Raw genomic sequence first — 20,520 nt, 5'->3', positions numbered from 1 at the left:
ATACATATTTGCTGTGTATGATCCTGACCAAATCAATTAATTTCTCAGTACTCCAGGCAACTCTCTAGGCTTAGTATCAATGCAGAATGCAGCTCTGGGTCCCAGACCAGAATCTCAGTACAGAATCGTGGAAGACACATCTTGGCGTTAGGAAGCCTCCTTCCCAGGGACTGTCGTTGTTATTTTGTTATTTAAGTCACGTATGATTTTTCTCTACCCCATTTGGGGTTTTCTTAGCAAAGACACTAGAGGGGTTTGTCATTTCACAGATGAGGAAGCTGAGGCAAACAGAGTTAAGCTGCTTGTTCAGAGTCACATGGCTAGTAATGTCTTCGGTCAGATTTGAACTCTGGAGGATGAGTTTTCTTGTGACTCCAGGCTCAGCACTCTACCCATTGTGCCACCCAGCTGCCCACAACGACATCTTGAAAATCTTGGAGTTAGAAAGCCTCCCTCCCAAGAACTACAGGGCAGTAAACTCTGAGGGGCAGTGGTGGCAATATGGGGCTCTAATCAAATATTAATTCAATTTAAGACCTGCCTGTGTCAAGCCATTCCAAACAATACTACAGAAAGGTCAAATCCTGGCATAGAGAAACGAATAAAAATAGAAGGAATACTGAGTACCAGTCTATCAAAGAGACTATAAAATTCTCTTAACACATATTAAAAAGCAAAGAAAAATGGAATAAGTAAAGAAATAAAGAATCCTGTGGAATCCCGGTAGAGCACAGAATACGATATGTTCCAGGATAGTTCAAAAGGTAAATGAATACTAGAATAGAACTTAGGAGGAAAAAATACAAAAAATTCATAGCTTTCATAGAAATAATTATCAGAAAAGAAAAAACTCAAATGCATGATGACAAGTTTCTCCAAAGAAGCAAAAGAAGTAACAGATTTAAAATCAGAAACACTGCAGAGAAGCACAATCTGAAAGAAGAAAAACGAAAGGCAATAATTTTAAAAGAACATATAATCTTTATGAGAAGAAAAAAACCACTGATCTAGAGACAAGTTGCACAGAATCCAATACGGTCCATAAGTCTCCAAGAAAAGTATGACAAATTGAAAGGTATTAATATCATAATGCAGGAAATACAAGAAAACTGACCAGAATTTCTGAATACAGAAAATAAAGCAACAATGGAAGGAATCCATAGATCATCTCCGGGAAAAACAAAACAAGACAGGCAAAACTCAACATCTCAAACTTTAAGACACACACACACACACACACGTTAATTTTAATTCCAATGCCACACAATATATTTTATTAACGGTCAGGAGAAATAACTTCAACTATAAAGAAAATGAAATTCAAATAATACAAAACTATTCTGCAATCAATAGAAACAGAAGAAAGGAACGGAATAATATATTCTAAAAACCAAAGAAATTCAAGGTACAACCCAAAATGAGACACCTTACAAAAAAGATGAACTTTCAATAAAAGACATTTGAAGAATTCTTGAAAAAAAAAAAAACAGAATTGAACAGAACATTTGACTGCAAACACCAGAAATAACAAAAGCTGGCAAATACAACTTTGAAAGAAAAAAGTAATGAAATAAATTACCCCATTTCTAGACGTAAAAAAACCAGAAAGACTGATCTGCAGGAGAAAATGAAAACAGAGGTATCACCAAGAGACTTTTAAGTACAAAAGAGGATAAAGATAAAAGTAGAATCTAAAGAAATAGAAGTAAAGATGGAGAAACAAAAGTGAAGCACCACAGACTTCACACCTCAAACCCCTGAAAGCAACTCAAAGTATTCTGTGGGTCAAAGCTACTGACAGGAGGAAAGGAGGCAGGGGGAAGAGGGAAAATGTAATGTACTATAAGCAAGTCATGAGTGGACAATGAAAAGCAGATAGTAACTTCTATCCTCACCACAAGGAGAGGGGCTTCAAGGGAAGAGAAGGGGAGGCATAAGAAGGTTACTGAAACCAAGGATGAAATGGGAGCTTCAAACCAAAAGGGTCAGAGGGTCCTTAGAAAGTTCTCCCATGAGGGAAGAAATATATGTCTGCAATGGCAGATGAAAGAGCCTGAGGGAGCTGGTGCACAGGGATATCACTGTGTCTGGAAGAGGGCTGTGCCCCCAAGGATAGCATCCTGGCTAATGAGATGAGAAAGCTGAGCTCCTGGGGTAACTGGCACCCAAAAGGGTGTGAGAACATGGACACAGAAATGAGATCATAAGCAGATGATAAGGAGAAGGATCATGGGGGCCCAACTGAACCACACGGGTTGGGACACAGATTATTTTCTACCATGGTATACCACTTTTATCCTCGTTTCTTTGCTCATCAATTGATAAAAAGGAATGATGGGTAAAAAGCTACAAAGAAAATAACAAATTGGTAAGAATAGGAAGCTCAAACTTGATACTTTAGAAACTTTAAATCCACGATGCATGTAAGATTAATGAAGGAAAAAGAATATAGACCATAAACTAGAGAATGAAAATTCAAGATGAATAGATGTGATAAGCAGAGAATTAATGAAAAGAACAAGGTAAAGAAATCTTTTTTAGAAAAAAGGGGAAAAAGGAAAGAAAAAATTTGGAGAGAAGGAAAGGAAGAAAAATTTGAACTACTCATTTAATGAAGAGTAGAAAACAGAGGTAACAAAAGGAAGAATTAGATAAGATAAAGAAAAAGATTAAGAATTAAAAATCACAACCCCTCCCCCAACCAAATCCAGGATAAATGGAAAGGAGAAAGTGAGGAAAGAGGAAAAAAAGCCTGTAGGAAGTAAATGTGGAAAAATTTGCAAAAAGTTTTTCTTATAAAGGTCATATAACTAAAATATAAAAGGAAGTGATTCACATTTTTTAAGACTAAGATCCATTTCCCAATCAGTGAATGGTCAAATGGTATGAATAGGAAGCTTTCGAAGGGGAAAAAAAAATCCAATCTATAAATAATCGAATGAAAAAATGCTCCAAATCATAAATATGACAAAAGAGGAAAATAACAAATGTTGGAGAGTCTGCAGGGAAGCAGGCACATGAATACAATCTGGTAGAACTATGAACTGGTTGAGCAATCTAGAAAGCAATCCCTAACTATGTCCTAAAAGTCCTTGAACTGTGCTTATACTTTAACCCAGGGATATCACTATTAGATCTATTCCCCAAAGAAATTTTTAAAAAGAGAAAAAGATCCATATGTTTAAAAAAATACAGCAGCCATTTTTTGTACTAGAAAAGAACTGAAAACTAAGCAGTATCTATAAACTGGGGAAAGGCTAAACAATTAAGTATATGAATGTAATGGAATGTTATTGCACCATAAGAAATGATGGGAAGATGTGTGAACTGATACAAAATGAAGCAAAGAGACCCAGGAAAACAATGTATACAATTACATTATGAAGAAAGACAACTTGAAAAGACTAGAAACCTCTGATCAATGAACAACTGTGATTCTGGAGGAACAAAGAAGCAGCATGCTAACCACGCCCTGACAGAGGCGTCATGGACTCCAAATGCAGAATGTGAAGTGAATTTCTGAACACAGCTAATGCAGGAATTTGCTTTGATTATGCATATTTATTATGAGGGTTTTCTTTTTCTTTCCTTTTTATTCATTTGGGAGCAAGGAGAAAGAAAAAGAAAAAAATAAATATTTCTTAATTGAAAAAAAATTTAATTACAATGAAAGAAAGCCTGGGAAGAGAGATTATCCAGAGTTCATAAAGCAAATATTAACACAGAGGTATTAACACAAGGTAGGTACAAAGTACTAACTGAAAAGAGTAAAGGGAACCAAAAAAAATCCTTTTTAAAAAAAGTAATACTAGAAATTTGGTAGAAAACATAAGCCTAATTCTCATAATTTTAAATGTGAAAGGATTAAACATTCGATAAGCTCCACAATCTGTTGCTGACACGAAACACATCTAAAACACAAAAATATACCCTGAATCAAAATGAGAGGCTGAAACTAAGTTTGCTGTGGTGGATTCAAAAAAGCCAGAATGGCATTTGTGCCATCAGACAAAACTCAGAGAAGAACAAGGAAATGATACTCTCTCTGCTCAAAGGAACAACATACTTCAAACTAATATTAATCTTAAAAATACACAAAAGTGACTAGAATAATCCTCTCAGCAACACCTAACAAAGGGAATTTACAGGACTGAACATACTGCTGGAAAATGGAGAAAACTATGAGATGGAGTATGCTTTATGATTGGGAGAACCAAAAAATACAGATATTTCATTGCACCACATAGAACTTTCACAAAAACAGACCATGTATTAGGGCAGAGAAATATTGCAAACAATATAAAAAGGAAAAAATACCAAATTCATTCTTTACAACCTGAAAAGCAATCAGAATAGTAATCAAGTCAGGCAACACAATCAAAGACACTAAAATTTGTAGACTATGACTAACAGTTCTCAGAGAAAAAGTAATATCCCTAAATCATACAGTAACAAAATTGAAAAAAGGGAATTTAATGAATGCACATTTTTAAAATAAACAAACAGAAAAATCTTGAAAATTAGCAGAGAAAAAATTAAATTTGAAACCAAAAAGAATATAAAAATGATAAACAAAAGTAAAAGCTGGTCCTTTTGAAAAGACTAACAAAATTGAAAAACCTGTAGCCTACCAGATTAAAAAGATACAAAATCAAATCAACAAAATAAAATACAATAGAAGTCATAAAAAACACCGAGAAGAAATAAAAAGAACTACCAGAATTTACTATGGACCATTATATACAAACAAAACTGAGAATACATAAGGAATATATATATATATATATATATATTCTTTTTGGAATGGAATGGGAGGAGTATCCATTGTTATCGTGGACACCTATACTGATGTCATTGCATTTGGAAGGAAAGAGATGTAGCCATGGTTCTTGGCACTAAGAATCCTCACCCACTGTGGCTGTGGTGCCATCTTTGTGCCTGCTGGGCTGGGCCTCCATAGTCGTGAAGGCCCCAGCCTTGTCCCATGTGGGGATGCTGGGATATGGCACAAGCTTGTTCTCTTAGTGAGAACATCAAGGACTCAGGAACTGCTGGTACTCCAGGCTCCAGGCCCCTGGCCCCAATGCTTTTAATACCTTGGTCAAGGCTGCCATTGCTGTCAGCAACAGACCTGCCCTGGAGAAGTGGACAGCCCCACCTCCACAGACCACTCCTACACTGAATTCCCAAAGCTGCCTCCCATATCTGTCCCCTCTTCCTGTTTACCCTATGCTGCCCAACCAGTGAAGCCCTTCCCCACCCTTCCCAGATCCCATTTCCCATCTGAGAAGCTTCTGATAGAGATGTTAAAGATCCTTTCCAGTGGATGCCCAACTCCCCCCAGAGTGACCTAAAAGGAATTTGAAAGGGGGACACTGAGCGTCCTCCTTCTTCTGCTCTCATCCCAGAATTGGGTCCTTTTCTCTGAGACCGACAACAACGTCTTCTGCTCGGCCACATCTGGTACATGTACAAATCAGATGTAGCAGGGACCTGCGGCTCTCCCCACCTTACCCCTTGAGTTTGAGGCCTGTGGAGTATGGGCCCTGGGGGACACCCACCTATTCACTTTAGGACAATCACTAAGAAAAAAAATACAATTTCCTCAGATAGATGGGGAAAGTTAACGTTGAGCCCATACTTGAAAACTTACATCTTGGTAAAGTCTGCCTCTACAAAGCCAAGGTCACCTCTGCACCAAGATGCAGATGGGTATTTGAGGTCACAGTTCCATAGTACTTTTACATGATGTTTTTCAAGCTTCCTTTCAAGCTAAGTTTGGGGGTAAACATGATGATAACACCTTGGAATATTTTCTCCAAATGATAAAGAGATAAAGAAGCTCTACAACTATCCACTGAAATAGTGAAAGCAGGATCACAGAATTCTAAGCTAAAAGGTCCTTAGAGATCTTTTCTTCAACCACACCCATTTTACAGAGGAAGAAAACTGAGGCCCAGACAGGCCTAGAACTGATTTGATTTGTTCACATCATGCAGGTAATAAGCAGCAAAACCCAGGCCTTGTGACTCCACAAAGCCAGGCCTCCTTCTCCGCCACCACCCTCCCTCTCAAGATCCCATTATCACAAGGATGCCACAGACCGTAATGCAACAGCACACTCCATAGCTGTCGGATCTTCAGGTGCCATTCGTTAGGCCAATGATAAACTATAGGTCTAACCACTCACTTTCCATTTCAAGATATTTCTCTGACTTTTTCTTATTGTGACAGACAGCAGATTGATTAAACCTAGTCATGGGATTTGACACTATAGCCATTGGCTCCTATTTGTTGATTACTATTGATTTTCTTTGATACTTCATTTAAAAATCAATAGTTGGAAAGAAAAACAGGCCTGGTCTGCACACACTTAAACACACTGTTGTGCTCTAGAAGGGGCTGCCGTCTGGGCCTGGCCCTGACGTCCAATTATGAGAAAGGCTCTTAAACAGGTGAAAGCAAGGCCTTCTGATCGATCCATGGGCACTTTTCTTTCCCAATCAGAGGAAGTGGCTATAAATTAGGCTCATCAGCACTATTTTCAAGGCATTCGTAAAGCAAATAACTGTAAACTCTTTTTTGCCCTTTGGTGGTATTTGTACTGAGGAAGAGCATGCCTTAGAGTGAGTACCTGGAGTTCATGCGGGCTTTCAGCTTTTTGGCTTTCTTCTTGTTTTTTTGCCTGTCGTCTCCATCTTTCACAGGTTCCGTTGGTGTGGAGCTTTCAACCACAATGTCAACAATATACTTCTTCAGTGACAGATGCTCCTGCAAAAGACATCAAAACAACATCTGATTTCCACGGGCTTTGTGAGTGTACAAGATTTGCCCACTGTTGCCCATAAGAATTCTGAAAAGAGTTTAAGACAGTAATGTGCACATATAACTTGTTACACAAGTTATGATCCTGTCCTGTTTATAAGCTGCGCTAAGTATTTCACATCAGCTTGTAGAGGACCATTATTTCTCTCAGGGCACTAAGAAGCAATTTATATGAAAAAAAGGAACAAAACATTTACAAATGAGTTATCAATGCTTCTATGCTTCCCAAATAAGAATAATGTATTTGTATTCCCTTCTAGGAGAAGAAGGCTCCATATCTTTTGCAAAGACCAAAATCAGTAATCACAGTAAAAATAACCCTGGGAAATAAGCCCAAGTTCCAAATCAAATAAAAGCAGTAATAAAAAGAAATTAAGAATCATTTCATTCTCCTCCCCAGATGCTACCAAAGAAATTCTATATATAGCATTACAGGCTTGTTATAATCTAACTCCAGTTTACCTTTTCAACCTTGCTTCATATTACTTCCCTTGACATAGTCTATGTTTCAGCCAAACTATGCTCACTCCCTGCTTCCCACACTCAACATCCCATTTCCAGCCTTGGTTGTTTTCAAACAACGAGCTCCGAAGAACTCCTTCCCTAGGCTATGAAAATGGAGCAAAAGTTCTGATATATCTTAACCAAGCTGAAAAAACTTCAAGTATGAGCTCGGTAAATTTGTTCTTTGAGACTCTAAGCTAAGTTCAGGGAAGCTCATGAACAAAGTAGTGGCCACCAGGCAAGGAATTTTTCAGCCAAAACAACTTTAAAGTCTAGAAGAAAAAAAAAAAGATGCTATGTAGGGAGAGGGAGAATCCATAAAAATGAAACTATATATTTCTAAATTAAGTATTTGAGTACTACATAAAGAAAAAGATTGTTTAAAAAATGCCATACTGAAATACGGCGGATATGGAATATTCCACTGGATGAAAGCGTTGTGTATTACTAATCTGGGGCTGGAAGACATTTTGAAGTCGCTTAGCTTAACCCACTCATTTTATTTGTGAGGAACAGCGAGGTGAAGCGACATGCCCAAAGTCAGACAGTGAGTAAGTGGCAGGTATAAGATTCAAATCTAGTCCTGTGACTCACATTCAGTGTTCATCCCACTGAAATATGCCATTATTCCCTTAAGCCTGTCAAACAAGAGCCACATTAAACTGATATACTTAAATAACTCACTGACTCTAAAAATGAAAAATAATTAGCATTCCTATTCCAAATAAAATGGAAAACGAACAGCAGTAAAGGTTCTTTTCCATTTCTTGGAGAAGTCTAACAGATGAAAAACAACCACCACAACAAAGCAGTCAAAGGAACTCAAGAACAACCTCAACTAGCAATCGTTCAATCTCCTTAACGAAGAGGCAAAGCAGCCAAGGGCAATACTGCTTAAATAATAGTAGTGAGGATGTGACACAAACAGTGAAAAGCTGTAAAAGTGAAATGAACATCAACGAAGCTTGCCAACTAAGGCAGAACACTGCAAGAGGATTTATATATGAAATTAGGACAAAAAAATTAGACATTTAACAGAATCATCTACTTGGCCTTCTAAAGCAACGGTCTCATCAAGGAGTACCATGTTTGACCTCTACCATGTCAGTACAAGGAGATGCAAGGCAGCAGAAGTAGGACTTGGAAAAAATGAAGCCGAAAAAAAGGAATCAATGAATCAATCAATCACCAAGTATTTATTAAGTGTATTAGGGGCCAGGTGCTGTGCTCGGTAATGGGAATTAAAAGAAAAGATGGAAATAGACTCTACTTTGTCATCTTGCTTTTCATCTCCTCTCTCTATAAATATTACACATACTGAGTTATTTACACACTGTCTCCCCCACTACAGTGTAAGCTCATGAAGGACAAGAACTGTTGTTGTTTTCTAAATCATTCCTTGGGTCCCCATGGCTCACTATAGCGTCTGGCACACAGAGACAACTGATAGCTCCAGCAAAGTTGCAGGTGATAAAATAAACCCTCAAAAATCACTACATTTTAAAATTTTATTAACTAATTCCAAATAACTACAAAATGCACAAAATACTTGGGCATCAATCTACCAAAGCACACCAAAGACTTGCATAGATTCAATTCAAAAGTGCTCCTTAAATAAAGAACTTGAATAGCCAGAGGAATAGTTGGTGCTCATTGCAGAACCATGCCAACCTAACAAAAATAACCAAAACATCCAAGTTAGCTAACACTTGTGATGATACGTCAATCAAATTATCCAAGAGAAACTCTGCAGAACTGAAAAAAATAATAAAATCTGTTTGGACAAATAAAAGATCTAGAACCCTGAGGGAAATGATGCAGAGATTCAGGGTGAAAAAAGGAACTGGCACTTGCAGATCTCACTATATTATAAAACAGCTGGCATCAAAGCCATCTGGTATTAGTTTAAAAACAGAGAGCAAAATCAATCACTGGCACAGACTAGATAATGAAGAATTGGAAATGAGAGAATTCAATAACCCAGTGTTTAATACATCAGAAAACAGAAAACAGAAATTACTTAAGAAAAAACTGCCTATTTGAGGAAAAACTGCTGGGAAAACTGGAAAGCAGTTTGGCACTATATTTCATATTCCAAATGGAAAGATGACTAAAGATCAGACTAAAAATATCACATACTTCTCACAACTATGGAAAAGAGATGCATTGTTAACCAAACAAGAAATACAAATACAAAAAATAAAACAGACAATGCTGATTACATGAAACTGAAAGCTTCTGAAGAGACAAGATTAATGTGCCTAGGACAAAAAGGGAAGTGGTAGAATGGGGGCAGAAATTTTTTGAATAAAATTTCTCTAAAAAAGGTGTGATAGCCAAGATATAGAAAAAATTGACAAATATGTATGAGACCAAAAGCCATTCCTCAATGAATAATTTGTGAAAGGATATGAACAAAAAGTTTTAAAAGAACTAGAAACTATTTTTTTCTAAACATTCTCTTTTTTCTTTAGTTCTAAACTATCTTTCCCTCCAGTTGCTGCCCTACCCATTCAGAAGGCAAGCAAAAAGATACGCATTATACCTGCAAAGTCATGTAAAACATATTTCTACATAAGCCATGACTGAAAAATACATAGCTAGATTGAAAGAAGGAAGCAAGATAGGAAGGAAAGAAGGAAGGAAGGGAGGAAGGAAAGAAGGAAGAAAGGAGAGAGGGAGGGAGGGAGGGAGGGAGGGAGAAAGAGAGAGGGAGGAACGGAGATCTCTCGTTTAAAAAGAGCCTTAAAGATGGCATTTTGCTACAAATACTTTTTTATAATCAACAAACAATAAAGTCACTCATATTTTCTATATCTTTCAGTTAATTGAACTCAGGTCTTCCTGGCTCTAGGCACTGCACTCTTACCAATGAACCCCTTCTTCTTGCCTCTATACAGTAGTATAGTGTTCAATAAACCCAAAGACCACAGCTACTTGGGGAATGTCTCAGTATCTGACAAAAACTCCTAGGAAAAGTGGAAAGTAGTCTGGTAGAAATCAGGTTTAAACTAATGTCTCACAATGTATCCCAAGATAAACCAAGTGGAAACATGACCTAGATAAAAGGTCACATCATAAACGAATTAGAGGATAAAGGAAGAAATGTCCTTTTATATCTATGGCTAGGGAAAGAATTCATGACCAAACAAGTGACAGAGAGGCTAGGCTCACTGATGATAAAATGGACAATTTAGTTTGTAGAAGATTTTAAAAGTCTGTACAAACAGAACCAATGTAGTTAAAATTAGAAAGGAAACAGCTAAATGAAAAACATATTGGAAGCAAATTTCTCTGACAAAGGTCTAATTTCCAAAATATATAGGGGATTGATTAAAATTTATGATTACAAAAATCATTCCCCATTTGATAAATGATCAAAAGATATGAATAGGCAATGTTCAAGAGAAGAAATTCAAATTATCAATAGCCAGCTGGAAAAAATGCTTCAAATTACTAATAACTAGAGAAACACAAATAAAAGTAGCTCTGAGTTTTCACATCACACCCATCTGGGTCATGCCCACAAAATGTGAGTCTCCCAAAGCTGTGTCCTGGGCCTTTTCTCCCTTTTTTACTATTTTGTTTGGTGATCTCATCAGCTCCAAAAGATTAAATTATCTCTATGTAGATGACTCTAACATCTACTTATCCAGCCTTCACCTTTCTCCTGGCCTCTGGTCTCAAATCGCCAATTTTCTATTGAGCGTCTCAAAGCTCCATCACTCTTGGGCCTCATCCCCCTTAGATGACTGCCACAGCCTGCTGATTTACCTGCTTCAAGTCTCCACCACAGCTCATCCTTCACTCAGTTATCAAAGTCATTCTCCTAAAACCCAGACCTGACAGACCTGAATATGCCACTTCCATATTCAAAAAATGCCAGTGGCTCCTTATTTCCTGCAGGATCAAATATAAAAGCCTCTGTTTGTCTTCATCACCTGACCCCTTCCTACCTTCTCAGTCTTCTTACATCTTACTCTCTGCTATGTACTCTATCATTTAGTGGCATTGGCCTCTTCGCTATTCCTTGAACAAGACACTCAATCTCTAACTCCATGGCTTTACATTGGCTGTCCCCACGTCTGGAATTCTCTTCCTCCTCATCTCTATATCCTGGCCTACCTGGCTTCCTTCAAGTCACAGCTGAAATCCCCTTTTTTTCAAGCAGCTTTCTCAGTCTTTCTTAATTTTAGTGCCTTCCCTCTGAGATTATCTCAAATGTATCCTTCAAATATCCCATTTGTACATAGTTGTTTGCCTGTAGTCTACCCCATTACACTGGAGATCCTTGAAGATAAGGATAGTTTTTGTTTTTCTTTGTATCCCAATGCTTACCACAACGCCTGATAAATAGTAAACATTTAAGGCTTCTTGACTCCACTAAAAAACAGTTCTGACCACATGACTCCAGTACTCTATCAACTCTGGTGGCTCCCTATTATTGCCAGGATCAAAAACAATCTGCTAGTTGGCATTAAAACCATTACAAACCTGACTTCACCCTACTTTAGCCACTCTTGTTAGACATGACTCCCTTCGTACACGCTACAAGGCGGGCCAAACAAGCTTTCTTTCTGTCCTCACACTAAGCACCATTTCCTACATCTCTGCTCAAGCCTAGAAGGTTCCACTCAGGGTTCAACCTGAAGCCTTTCCTGATCTCCAGCTCCTAGTGCCCATCTTCCAAAAGTCAACTCACATTTACCTTCTAATAGATTTTGCATGTGCCTGTACATGCATATTGTCTCCACTGAGAGAATTTAAGCTCTGCAAAAGCAAGGACTGCTTTTTTCCCGTCTTTGTGTCCCCCAGGCCCTAATATGTATTTGTCAGACTGACTGACTGATGGTTGCCAATCATTTGGAGAACGGGTAAACTGTAGCCCATGAATGTAATGAAGTGTCTCTGTGCCAAAAGAAAGGATGAATGTGAAATATTCACAGAAGGATAGGATAATATTTACAAATGAATAAAGAACCAAGAAAAGTGATGCACATGATGAACGACAACAGTGTAAACGAAAGGAGGAATAAAGTAAAACTGAATGCTATGGAGTTACAGTGACTGAGCCTGACCCTAGAGAAGAGACAAGAAAAAGCATGGCGACGATGGGAAACTATGAGGAAAGAACAGACTGTCTGATGAGCCTGCTGGAAATTTTTTGTCTTTCTTTTTAAATCTTTCTTACAGGAGATAGATAACTAGTTGGAAGCCTTAGCGATACATACACTAACGAATGTGATGTAACAGCAAAATACACCTATGAAAAACAACTTTTTAAAAGGAAAGCACAGTTTTGTGATGAGATTCACAGGTAGGATCAATTTTTTAGAGTTTTATTTTGAATCAGGAAGGAAAAATCTGATCAAATATGTAAATAGGAAGATATTCATTATTACCTTAAAAATTGAAAGCCTATTTCTACCCAGCCAATTTTATCACTAGTTGTAAAGTAAAAACCATAAGAAAGAAAAGAAATGCTAATTTCTTAGATAGAGTCACTTAAAAAAAATCTACAGATATTATCAAAAAACTAATGAAGAATGAGAGAACAAAAGTCAATCTGATTCATGCCTGGCACATTTACCTAAAGAAAAGGGAAATCTTGAAATGCACCAAAGATACCGTCACAACAAGAGAGGTGACCATTGGGAACATAATCAAGAAAAAAAGCCAAGCCTCATGAACTGAAATCTCAAGAGATGGTACACAGTTTGATAAAACTTTTCATTACATGAATTCTACTGAACAGCTGTGACCCCTCTTACTGGAAAGTTCTTTATTGAAGCATTACCATTTTGAAAAGCTCAACAACAAATAGCTACACAATGACAACTTTATGTAACAGATAAGGTATATGTGAAAGACACAACTCAACCAATCTATTTTTCTATATGGGTAAAATAAGTCTACACGGTTTATCCAAGTTAAAATCTATATACATTAGTGCCTAAAGTGACAGCATGAGCAAAATGCAGCTAATCCACTGCCTGAAAACAGACACCATAGAAAGGAGACAAGCCATCTTCCGATATAGGATGACAGTCCACCAGCTGTCTCCCTGCCACTCAGGGCCAATTACAAATGCTCTATCAGCTTTCTGATAGGTGGGGATGATGAATGAGGACAAGCCTTGTATCTTTTTTGCAGATTCTGATGTTCCTTTCCTGATTTAATCTAAGGCTTAACAGATTACTCAAAGACAAGTACAGAGTTCAACAAGCTTATTCATTTATCATATTGCAAGGACTGAGAGGTCTTTAGCTGTCAATAACATAACACAGGATGACTTCAAAATATGTAATACAAATGAAATGGGTCCACTTTAACAGAAGATTTTCTCAAATTTCAAAAAGAGCAGTTTGGATTAATATCAAACTTCATTTTTAGAAATGATTTAAGTAAGACCTGATTAATAATACCCTATGCCCCGAGTTAACAGTCCCTTCTCTAGCACAGATCAAAGTAAAAGATTATCACAAGTAAAACACCAAGCATGTTTCAGTTGTGAAAAAATATTATGAAGAACTCACATGGTATTGAACAACAACGTGGCTCTACAGAAATAACAACTGCCATTCTAAGTTTCTGTTAATATTTTCATATGTAAAAAGCAAAGTAGAATTTTCTTCAAACTTTTGCAGCACATGGTACTAGAAAGACCACTGGAATGGAGATGCAGAGTCCTAGTCATGGCCCTGCTGCTAGCTAGCTATACAATAGTGTGCAGTTTGCTGTGCCAGAGTAAAGGGCACTGCTCTGGGAATCAGGATCCCAAAGTTCTGGTGCTGTACTGGTAATTAAGGTGGGACTTTTTTTTACTGTTTTAGAATGCTAAATTAATTAAGTGCCTTTGATTAAGTCTTCCTACTGTGCAAAGTTCCAGGCACACACCCTTTTGCTAACTAGATGTAAAGCCCCAGGCTTACACCCTTTTTTGCTGATTAGGTGTGAATCCTTGGAGCTCTAAACAGAGTATTAAAAACTCAGAAGCTAGCATTTTGTCTGGGGCTCACTCATGGAGGAGTGTTGATGTGGAGACTCTGGGCAGCCGTTGTTAAGAGCTGCCCCCCACCCCAACCCCTTTGAAGAAACCCGGATGTTTTGTTTTGGGGGCTCTTACTCACTGGAAAGGTGGAGCGTGACTCTGGGCAAGCCGTTGTAACTGCCCCCTGACTTTGCTAACCCAGATGTTGGTTTATATTTGGTCTGTTTATAATGTATGTTTGTAATTTGTTTGTATTCGCTCTGAAGTTCAGGTTGCTGGCTTTTCCTCCTGAATTATGTGAATTATCTTTGTATGCTGGATTAAAGTGAGATTGTTGACCCCTCAAAGTTGCTTTCCTTAGTAAAGCAGATCAAAGAATCTGTGTTAGCAGCCCTCTGTGTGCTGGTTGTTGTTGGTTTTACACAGCCACAGTAGCTGCTAGACAAATTGTTGCTACAGGTGCCAACGTCACCACTTAATACTCTGGTGATTTTGAGCAAGTCACCTACCTATGCGTGACCTGTCTCAAGTTTCTTCATATGCAAAATGAAAGGGGTGACCAGTTCGGAAAATTTTAACTCTAACTAAATTAACCTCCATTAAAAATAACTTCCTGTTGTTCTATAAAGGCTAAAAGTAGTGCTCTCATTGCACTGTTTGTTCTCCTTAGAATGTATGCTGCCTTTTTAAAAAGATTCAGATTAGTGTTCATATATATATATAACTCTTGTCCCCATTTCTACCATAAGAATGTAAATAAGGAGACATGTGAAATCAATTTTTGCTTAGATCTTTCATTAGCCTAGAGAATTTTCTCTTTAAGAGTTAAAACCACAATTTGTTTTCCCCATTATACACATATAAGTGGAAGGCTAATAAGGACTACTTAACCCCTGCCTAAGTCTATTATTACAGAGCTAAAATAATGTATATACATAAAGTTTTAAATTTACAAATTTAAATTTACAATTCTGCTCACAGTAGCTCAGTGTAGTAGGCATTGTAAGGATTCTTCTTCCTATTTTACAAATCATAGATTTTAAGGTGAAACAGAGGTCATCTAGGCTGCCTCTCTCTGAGCCTTACTGAAGTTAAGGGATTTGCCTAAGGGAGGGGTGGGGAGCCTGTGGCCTTGAGGCCACATGTGGCCCTCTAGGTCCTTGGTGTGGCCCTTTGACTGAATCCAAACTTCATAGAACAGACCCCTTTAATAAAAAGATTTGTTCTATAAAACTTGGACTCAAAGGAACGACCCAAGGACCTAGAAGGCCACATGTGGCCTCCAAGTCCCAGGTTCCCCATCTTTGGCCTAAGGGAACACAGGGAGTAAAGAGCAGGGTTGGGGTTTGAACACAGGTCATCTCCTCAATTCCATATCAGGCAATATAGCTGTTGTCTTGAAGCTGAAAAAGGATTCTGAGAGGCTGAGATGATCATGGGCACAGAGCCTAGCATGCTAGAGCCGGGATTTGTAAGCAGGCCTTTTGAGATTCCAAAGTCAATGCTTTTTCTAGTATGTTACAGTGTCTCACTGAAATTTGAAACATGAAATACCTGAGAGCCATGACATGAGATTTCATCATCTTGTACCTTCGTGAGAAGACATCCTATGGAGCCTCAGAGTGGCATACAGCAGTGGTGTCAAATTCAAAGAGAGATGCACACCAGCACGCCACAGAATGATTTAGAAAAATACCAAGTAACATCACCTATACTGCACCGTATTTTTACTTCTTTTGCCAACGATGTTTTACTCTGGTTCTGACTATGCTGGCTGCATGTGGCCCTTGAGTCTGATGCTCTTAAGTTGTTGAAGGATATGCCAACCAAGTGCAGGCTCTGGCAGGCCTGACCACACTTTCATCCTGGTGCCAGGAGCAGACTACATCAGCTGACTGAAAGCCAGTCTAGCCAAGGCTGAGATCACACTGCAAGGCTGGCCATGAGGTACCCCAGAAAACAGATGTACTTAAGAAGACAATCAGATAGTCTCTCTGCATACAAAATGAGTCCTTCTGAAATGTCGGATGTGATCGACTGATGGCGGCCATCCTGGACTGAAGTCTTTCTCTAACTTCTAGTCCTGCTGCTATTCCTCACATGAGATTTTCCATTTCCTGTCTCCATGACTGTGCAGGCTGTGCCCCATGTCTAGAAGGCATTTCCTGCTCACCTCTGCCTCATAAAATGGACAGCTTCCATCAAAGCTCAGCCCAGGCACTGCCTCCTCCCAAACCTCTTTCAGATCCCTCCAGAAGGATCTCTCCCTCATCCCCCTAAGTGCCTTGTATTTACCTCTCGTACCTTTCCCATTTACTTGAACGTGGACATGGAGATAACATTGGCTGCCTGGGGGCAGGGACTGTTCTATCTTGTCTCAGGCTCTACCACCTGGCAGATTTTTAGTAAAGGCTTCTTGACTGACTGATGGGAGAATAAGGGAAGAGAATAAGTGTATATTAAGCACCTACTATATGCCAGGTACTGTGCCAAGCAATTTATCAATACGATATGATTTTATCCTCATGATAACCTTATGAGGTAGGTGCTATTAATTATCCCTGTTTTATAGCTGAGGAAACTGAGGCAGACAGATTAAGTGACTTGTTCAGGGTCTCACAGCTAGTAAGTGTCTGAGGCTGGCTATAAACTCAGATCTTCCAGATGCCAGGCCCAGCACTCTATTCACTGTGCCACCCAGCTGCTTTAGTTGGTGATGTAGAAGATGATCATGGGTTCCTGAAGGTCATGTGAACACAAGCTATAGTAGATACTATTATAATTGAAAATGCTTGAAGTCTGAACACTAGGATCAATCATGAGTCAAATGTCTCCCAGGAACCAGCTGGGTCACTGGGTGATGAGTATTTTGTCCATAACTTCTAAAAGATCATCCGTGAAGCTGCAGAGATGGGTCAATCTCCTTTATACGTGGCTGCTTGCATGTTGTCTGTGAGCTCCTTGAGAGAAGGTCTGGTCTTTTGCCTTTATATCCCTGGCACTTAGCAAACAACAGCCACTTAATAAATGCTTACTGACCATCTGAGAAAGTAACAATAATAAATGAAATCACATATGTTTGGTATTAATAGTATGCTTTTTTGTAACTTCCAACCAAGGTAAGTAGGTTTTATTTGCATATGTAATAATTAATGGACAAACAAATTACATGATGCAGAAGATTGTTTTTACCAATACTTCCTGTGTGACACTTTGTATACAAATATTTAGTGCTAAACCAACCAAAAAACACAGTTTAAAGTGCTGTTCTGACGTCTGGCATTTTGGAACTGACATACATTTTCCAAAACTTGGGATACAAGAGTAATTTTTTAAAAATTATTTTCAACTGATAAGCATTCATTTTCTTCCCCTCCCATCTCTATTCTCCCCACCCTATGCACGCCCTTGAAGAAAAGAAAAGGAAACCCTTGTAAACAAATATGTCTAGTCAAGCAAAACAAAACCCCACATTGGCCATGGCCAGAACGGAATGTCCCATTCTGCGTCTTGAGTCCATATCCCCTCTCTGCTCCATCACGATGGATTACTGTCCTGATCAGAGGTCTTAAGTCTCTCAAAACTGTCTTTACCATGTTGTCATTATTTAAATTGTCTCCTGGTTCTTTAACATCTAATTAGTCTCTCTTCTATTAAGACTATAACACACCAAAATCCAAATATTAAGGCTTTGATCCATTGCTATTATGTGTAAATAAGTCTAAAATTCGGAAAACAAGTTACTTTCTATAAGTTGGTCATGTCAGTACTATGGAATTTCAAATACATTTTCTCATAGAAACCTTTTCTGTATGCTGGTTAGAGTCTTGGAGCCTAGCCCACAAAAGCCTATTTAATCAATAATGAAATTGAGACAGTTGAAACACAACTGTGATTAAAAATAGAAGGCTGTAACAGAATGTTAGAATTACTGGGAACCTCAGCAAGCTGTCTCTTTGGACAGATGAGGAAAATGAAGCCTAGGAAAGTAAAGTGTAACCTCTCACACCTAGTAAGCGTCAAGAGGAGAACTCAAACCCTGTTCATCGGAACTTGCCTTTGAGTGTTTTTTACACAATTCCATTAGTGTGATTATAGAAAGTGGCCCCAGGAAGAGCCTGGCCAAGCTGTCCCAAATACCTCTGCCTACTTAACAAAGGAGGCTACTAACCTGAGAAGGCAGAAGTTTCATGAAGTGTGAATATGGACCTGAACAGTCCTCCTGCCACCCAAGAGTAATCAATTCACGGTCGCCTCCTACACCAGGCCTCTGCTCTTGGATTTGTGCTTTAAAAGGAGACAGAGACAGGAAAAAAAGGCATTTCAAGAAGACTCTATTATCCACCAATAACAGGAGACAGAAACAACAGCAGAGTAGATAAATAGCCAGGGGAGAACACAGGACCAGCAGCAAAGTCACTGCAGGGGTTCTGGACAAGGGACTGTGTCTACAACGTTCTTGCCAGTCTTCCTTTTCAGGGGCGCCTCCAGCCTAATGTGGCACTCTGGGCCATCCATACAAGATGCCTACATAGGCTCCTGGGTGGGGGTGGCGGATGATCAGAGATCCCTGTAAAGGTGAATTACTTGACTCTCTAGCAATTCTGAATTACTTTTTCTTGCAGAGACCTCAATCTTACCAGAAATTCTAGGTCACTAATCAAACCAAAACAAGTAAGTAAAGTAAATTAATCAAATTCTGAGGTTCTCAGAGGGAATGCTGGATGGAGGCACAAGTGAAGGAGTGTAATATGTGACGAGGGTCCCATCCTGCTTTTTCCAGCAGATTGCTTAAATGATCATCCCTGCTCTAGAATCTTCAATCTGTCTCTACTTCCTAGTTCCTTCCCTGCTACTTACAAACATGTCCACCTCTTTCCAGTCCTTAAAAAGATACTCACTCGATCTTACTGCATCCACTAGCTACTGTCCTACATTTATTCTCCTTTTCTCAGCCAAACTCCCAGAAAACTCCCACTCTTCACACTCACTGCTTCTATTTCTTCCCCTCCTGATCCTCATCCTTGGCTTGTGACTTCATCACTCAGTCACTCCCAATGATGTCTTCACTGCCCCATCTAATGGTCCATCCTTTCTCAGTTATCATCCTTCTCAATCTCTCTTCAGAACCAGACGCTGCTGAATGTTTTCTCCTCCTAAATACTCTTTTCTTTGAGTTTTTAGGACATGGCCCAGATGATGCTCCTCAGTTTCCTTTGCTGGTTCATGTTCTGCATGACAGTCCCTAACTGTGAGGATCTCCTAAGTCTCCTGGGCCCTCTTCTGACATCCTCAGCATCATCACTTGATGACCTCATTAGCTCCCTTTTCTGTAATTACCATCTCTATCCAGATGCCTCCGGGAGCTATATATTTAACTCTAGTCCCACATCTGCAACCATTTCCGGAAGACTTTTCAAACTGGCTTCCCATCAGTACTTCATCCTTAACCTGTCTGAACCTGAATTCCCTATCTCTTCCTCAAGCCTTTCCACACTTTCTTCAACCTTTCCACACTTCCCTGTTTCTGCTATGAGGCCCACCATCCCCTGAGTCCTCCAGGTTAACAACTTCAGCCCTGCCCTTGACTTCTTATTTCCTTCATATCACAGAAATAGGAAGTGCCAAAGCTCAGTCTCACATGTCTGCCTCCTTCTCCCATTTCACACTCAGTTCAGGCTCTTCCACCCTGGCCACTGCCATAACGTCCTAACTGGTTCCCTTGCTCTTGATCTCTCCCCTCTCTGTTACAGCCTCCATTCTGCAGCCACAGTGACTTTCCTAAAGTAAAGATCAGACCATACCACTCCATCAACTCCCCTGGTTTGTTGCCTTAAGGGTCAGATATCAGCTACAGGTTTTGCTTGGAAAACTCTTCACAACCTGGATCCAACCTACCTTTCCAAGTTTACTAGATTATCACTCTAGTTCTTTGACTTTGTTGTCTAGTCAAAGGGGCCTTCCTGCTTTTCTTAACACAAGATACTGTCTCCTGTGTCCATCTATGTCTGTGCTGACTGTCATTAATGCCTGAAGCACGTTCCCATCTCAATTCTGCCTCTTAGAATTTCAGGTCAAATGACGTCTTCTGCATGAAGTCCCTCCTGATCTCCCCAGCTGCTAGTGCTGTCTGCCACAAGGAGGGCTCCCCCAAACCCCCGGTGATTTACCTGATGTGTATTTGGTAAACTTTTTGTATG

At 39.1% G+C, this 20,520-nt stretch overlaps 1 protein-coding gene across 3 annotated transcripts in view; it reads right to left on the bottom strand.

Moving 5' to 3' along the window:
- Nucleotides 1-20,520, bottom strand: part of SCAPER (S-phase cyclin A associated protein in the ER) — a 422,044-nt gene that overhangs the window by 238,836 nt on the left and 162,688 nt on the right. For all 3 annotated transcript variants that reach the window (XM_036734646.1, XM_036734647.1, XM_036734648.1), the window contains one exon: nucleotides 6,635-6,771. In XM_036734646.1, the coding sequence (XP_036590541.1) occupies nucleotides 6,635-6,771 (137 nt within the window). The remainder of the gene's footprint in view (nucleotides 1-6,634; nucleotides 6,772-20,520) is intronic.

Source organism: Trichosurus vulpecula, chromosome 8 (genome assembly GCF_011100635.1).
Source record: "Trichosurus vulpecula isolate mTriVul1 chromosome 8, mTriVul1.pri, whole genome shotgun sequence".
Lineage (NCBI taxonomy): Eukaryota > Metazoa > Chordata > Mammalia > Diprotodontia > Phalangeridae > Trichosurus > Trichosurus vulpecula.
This window is presented reverse-complemented; position numbering and strand designations above follow the sequence as displayed.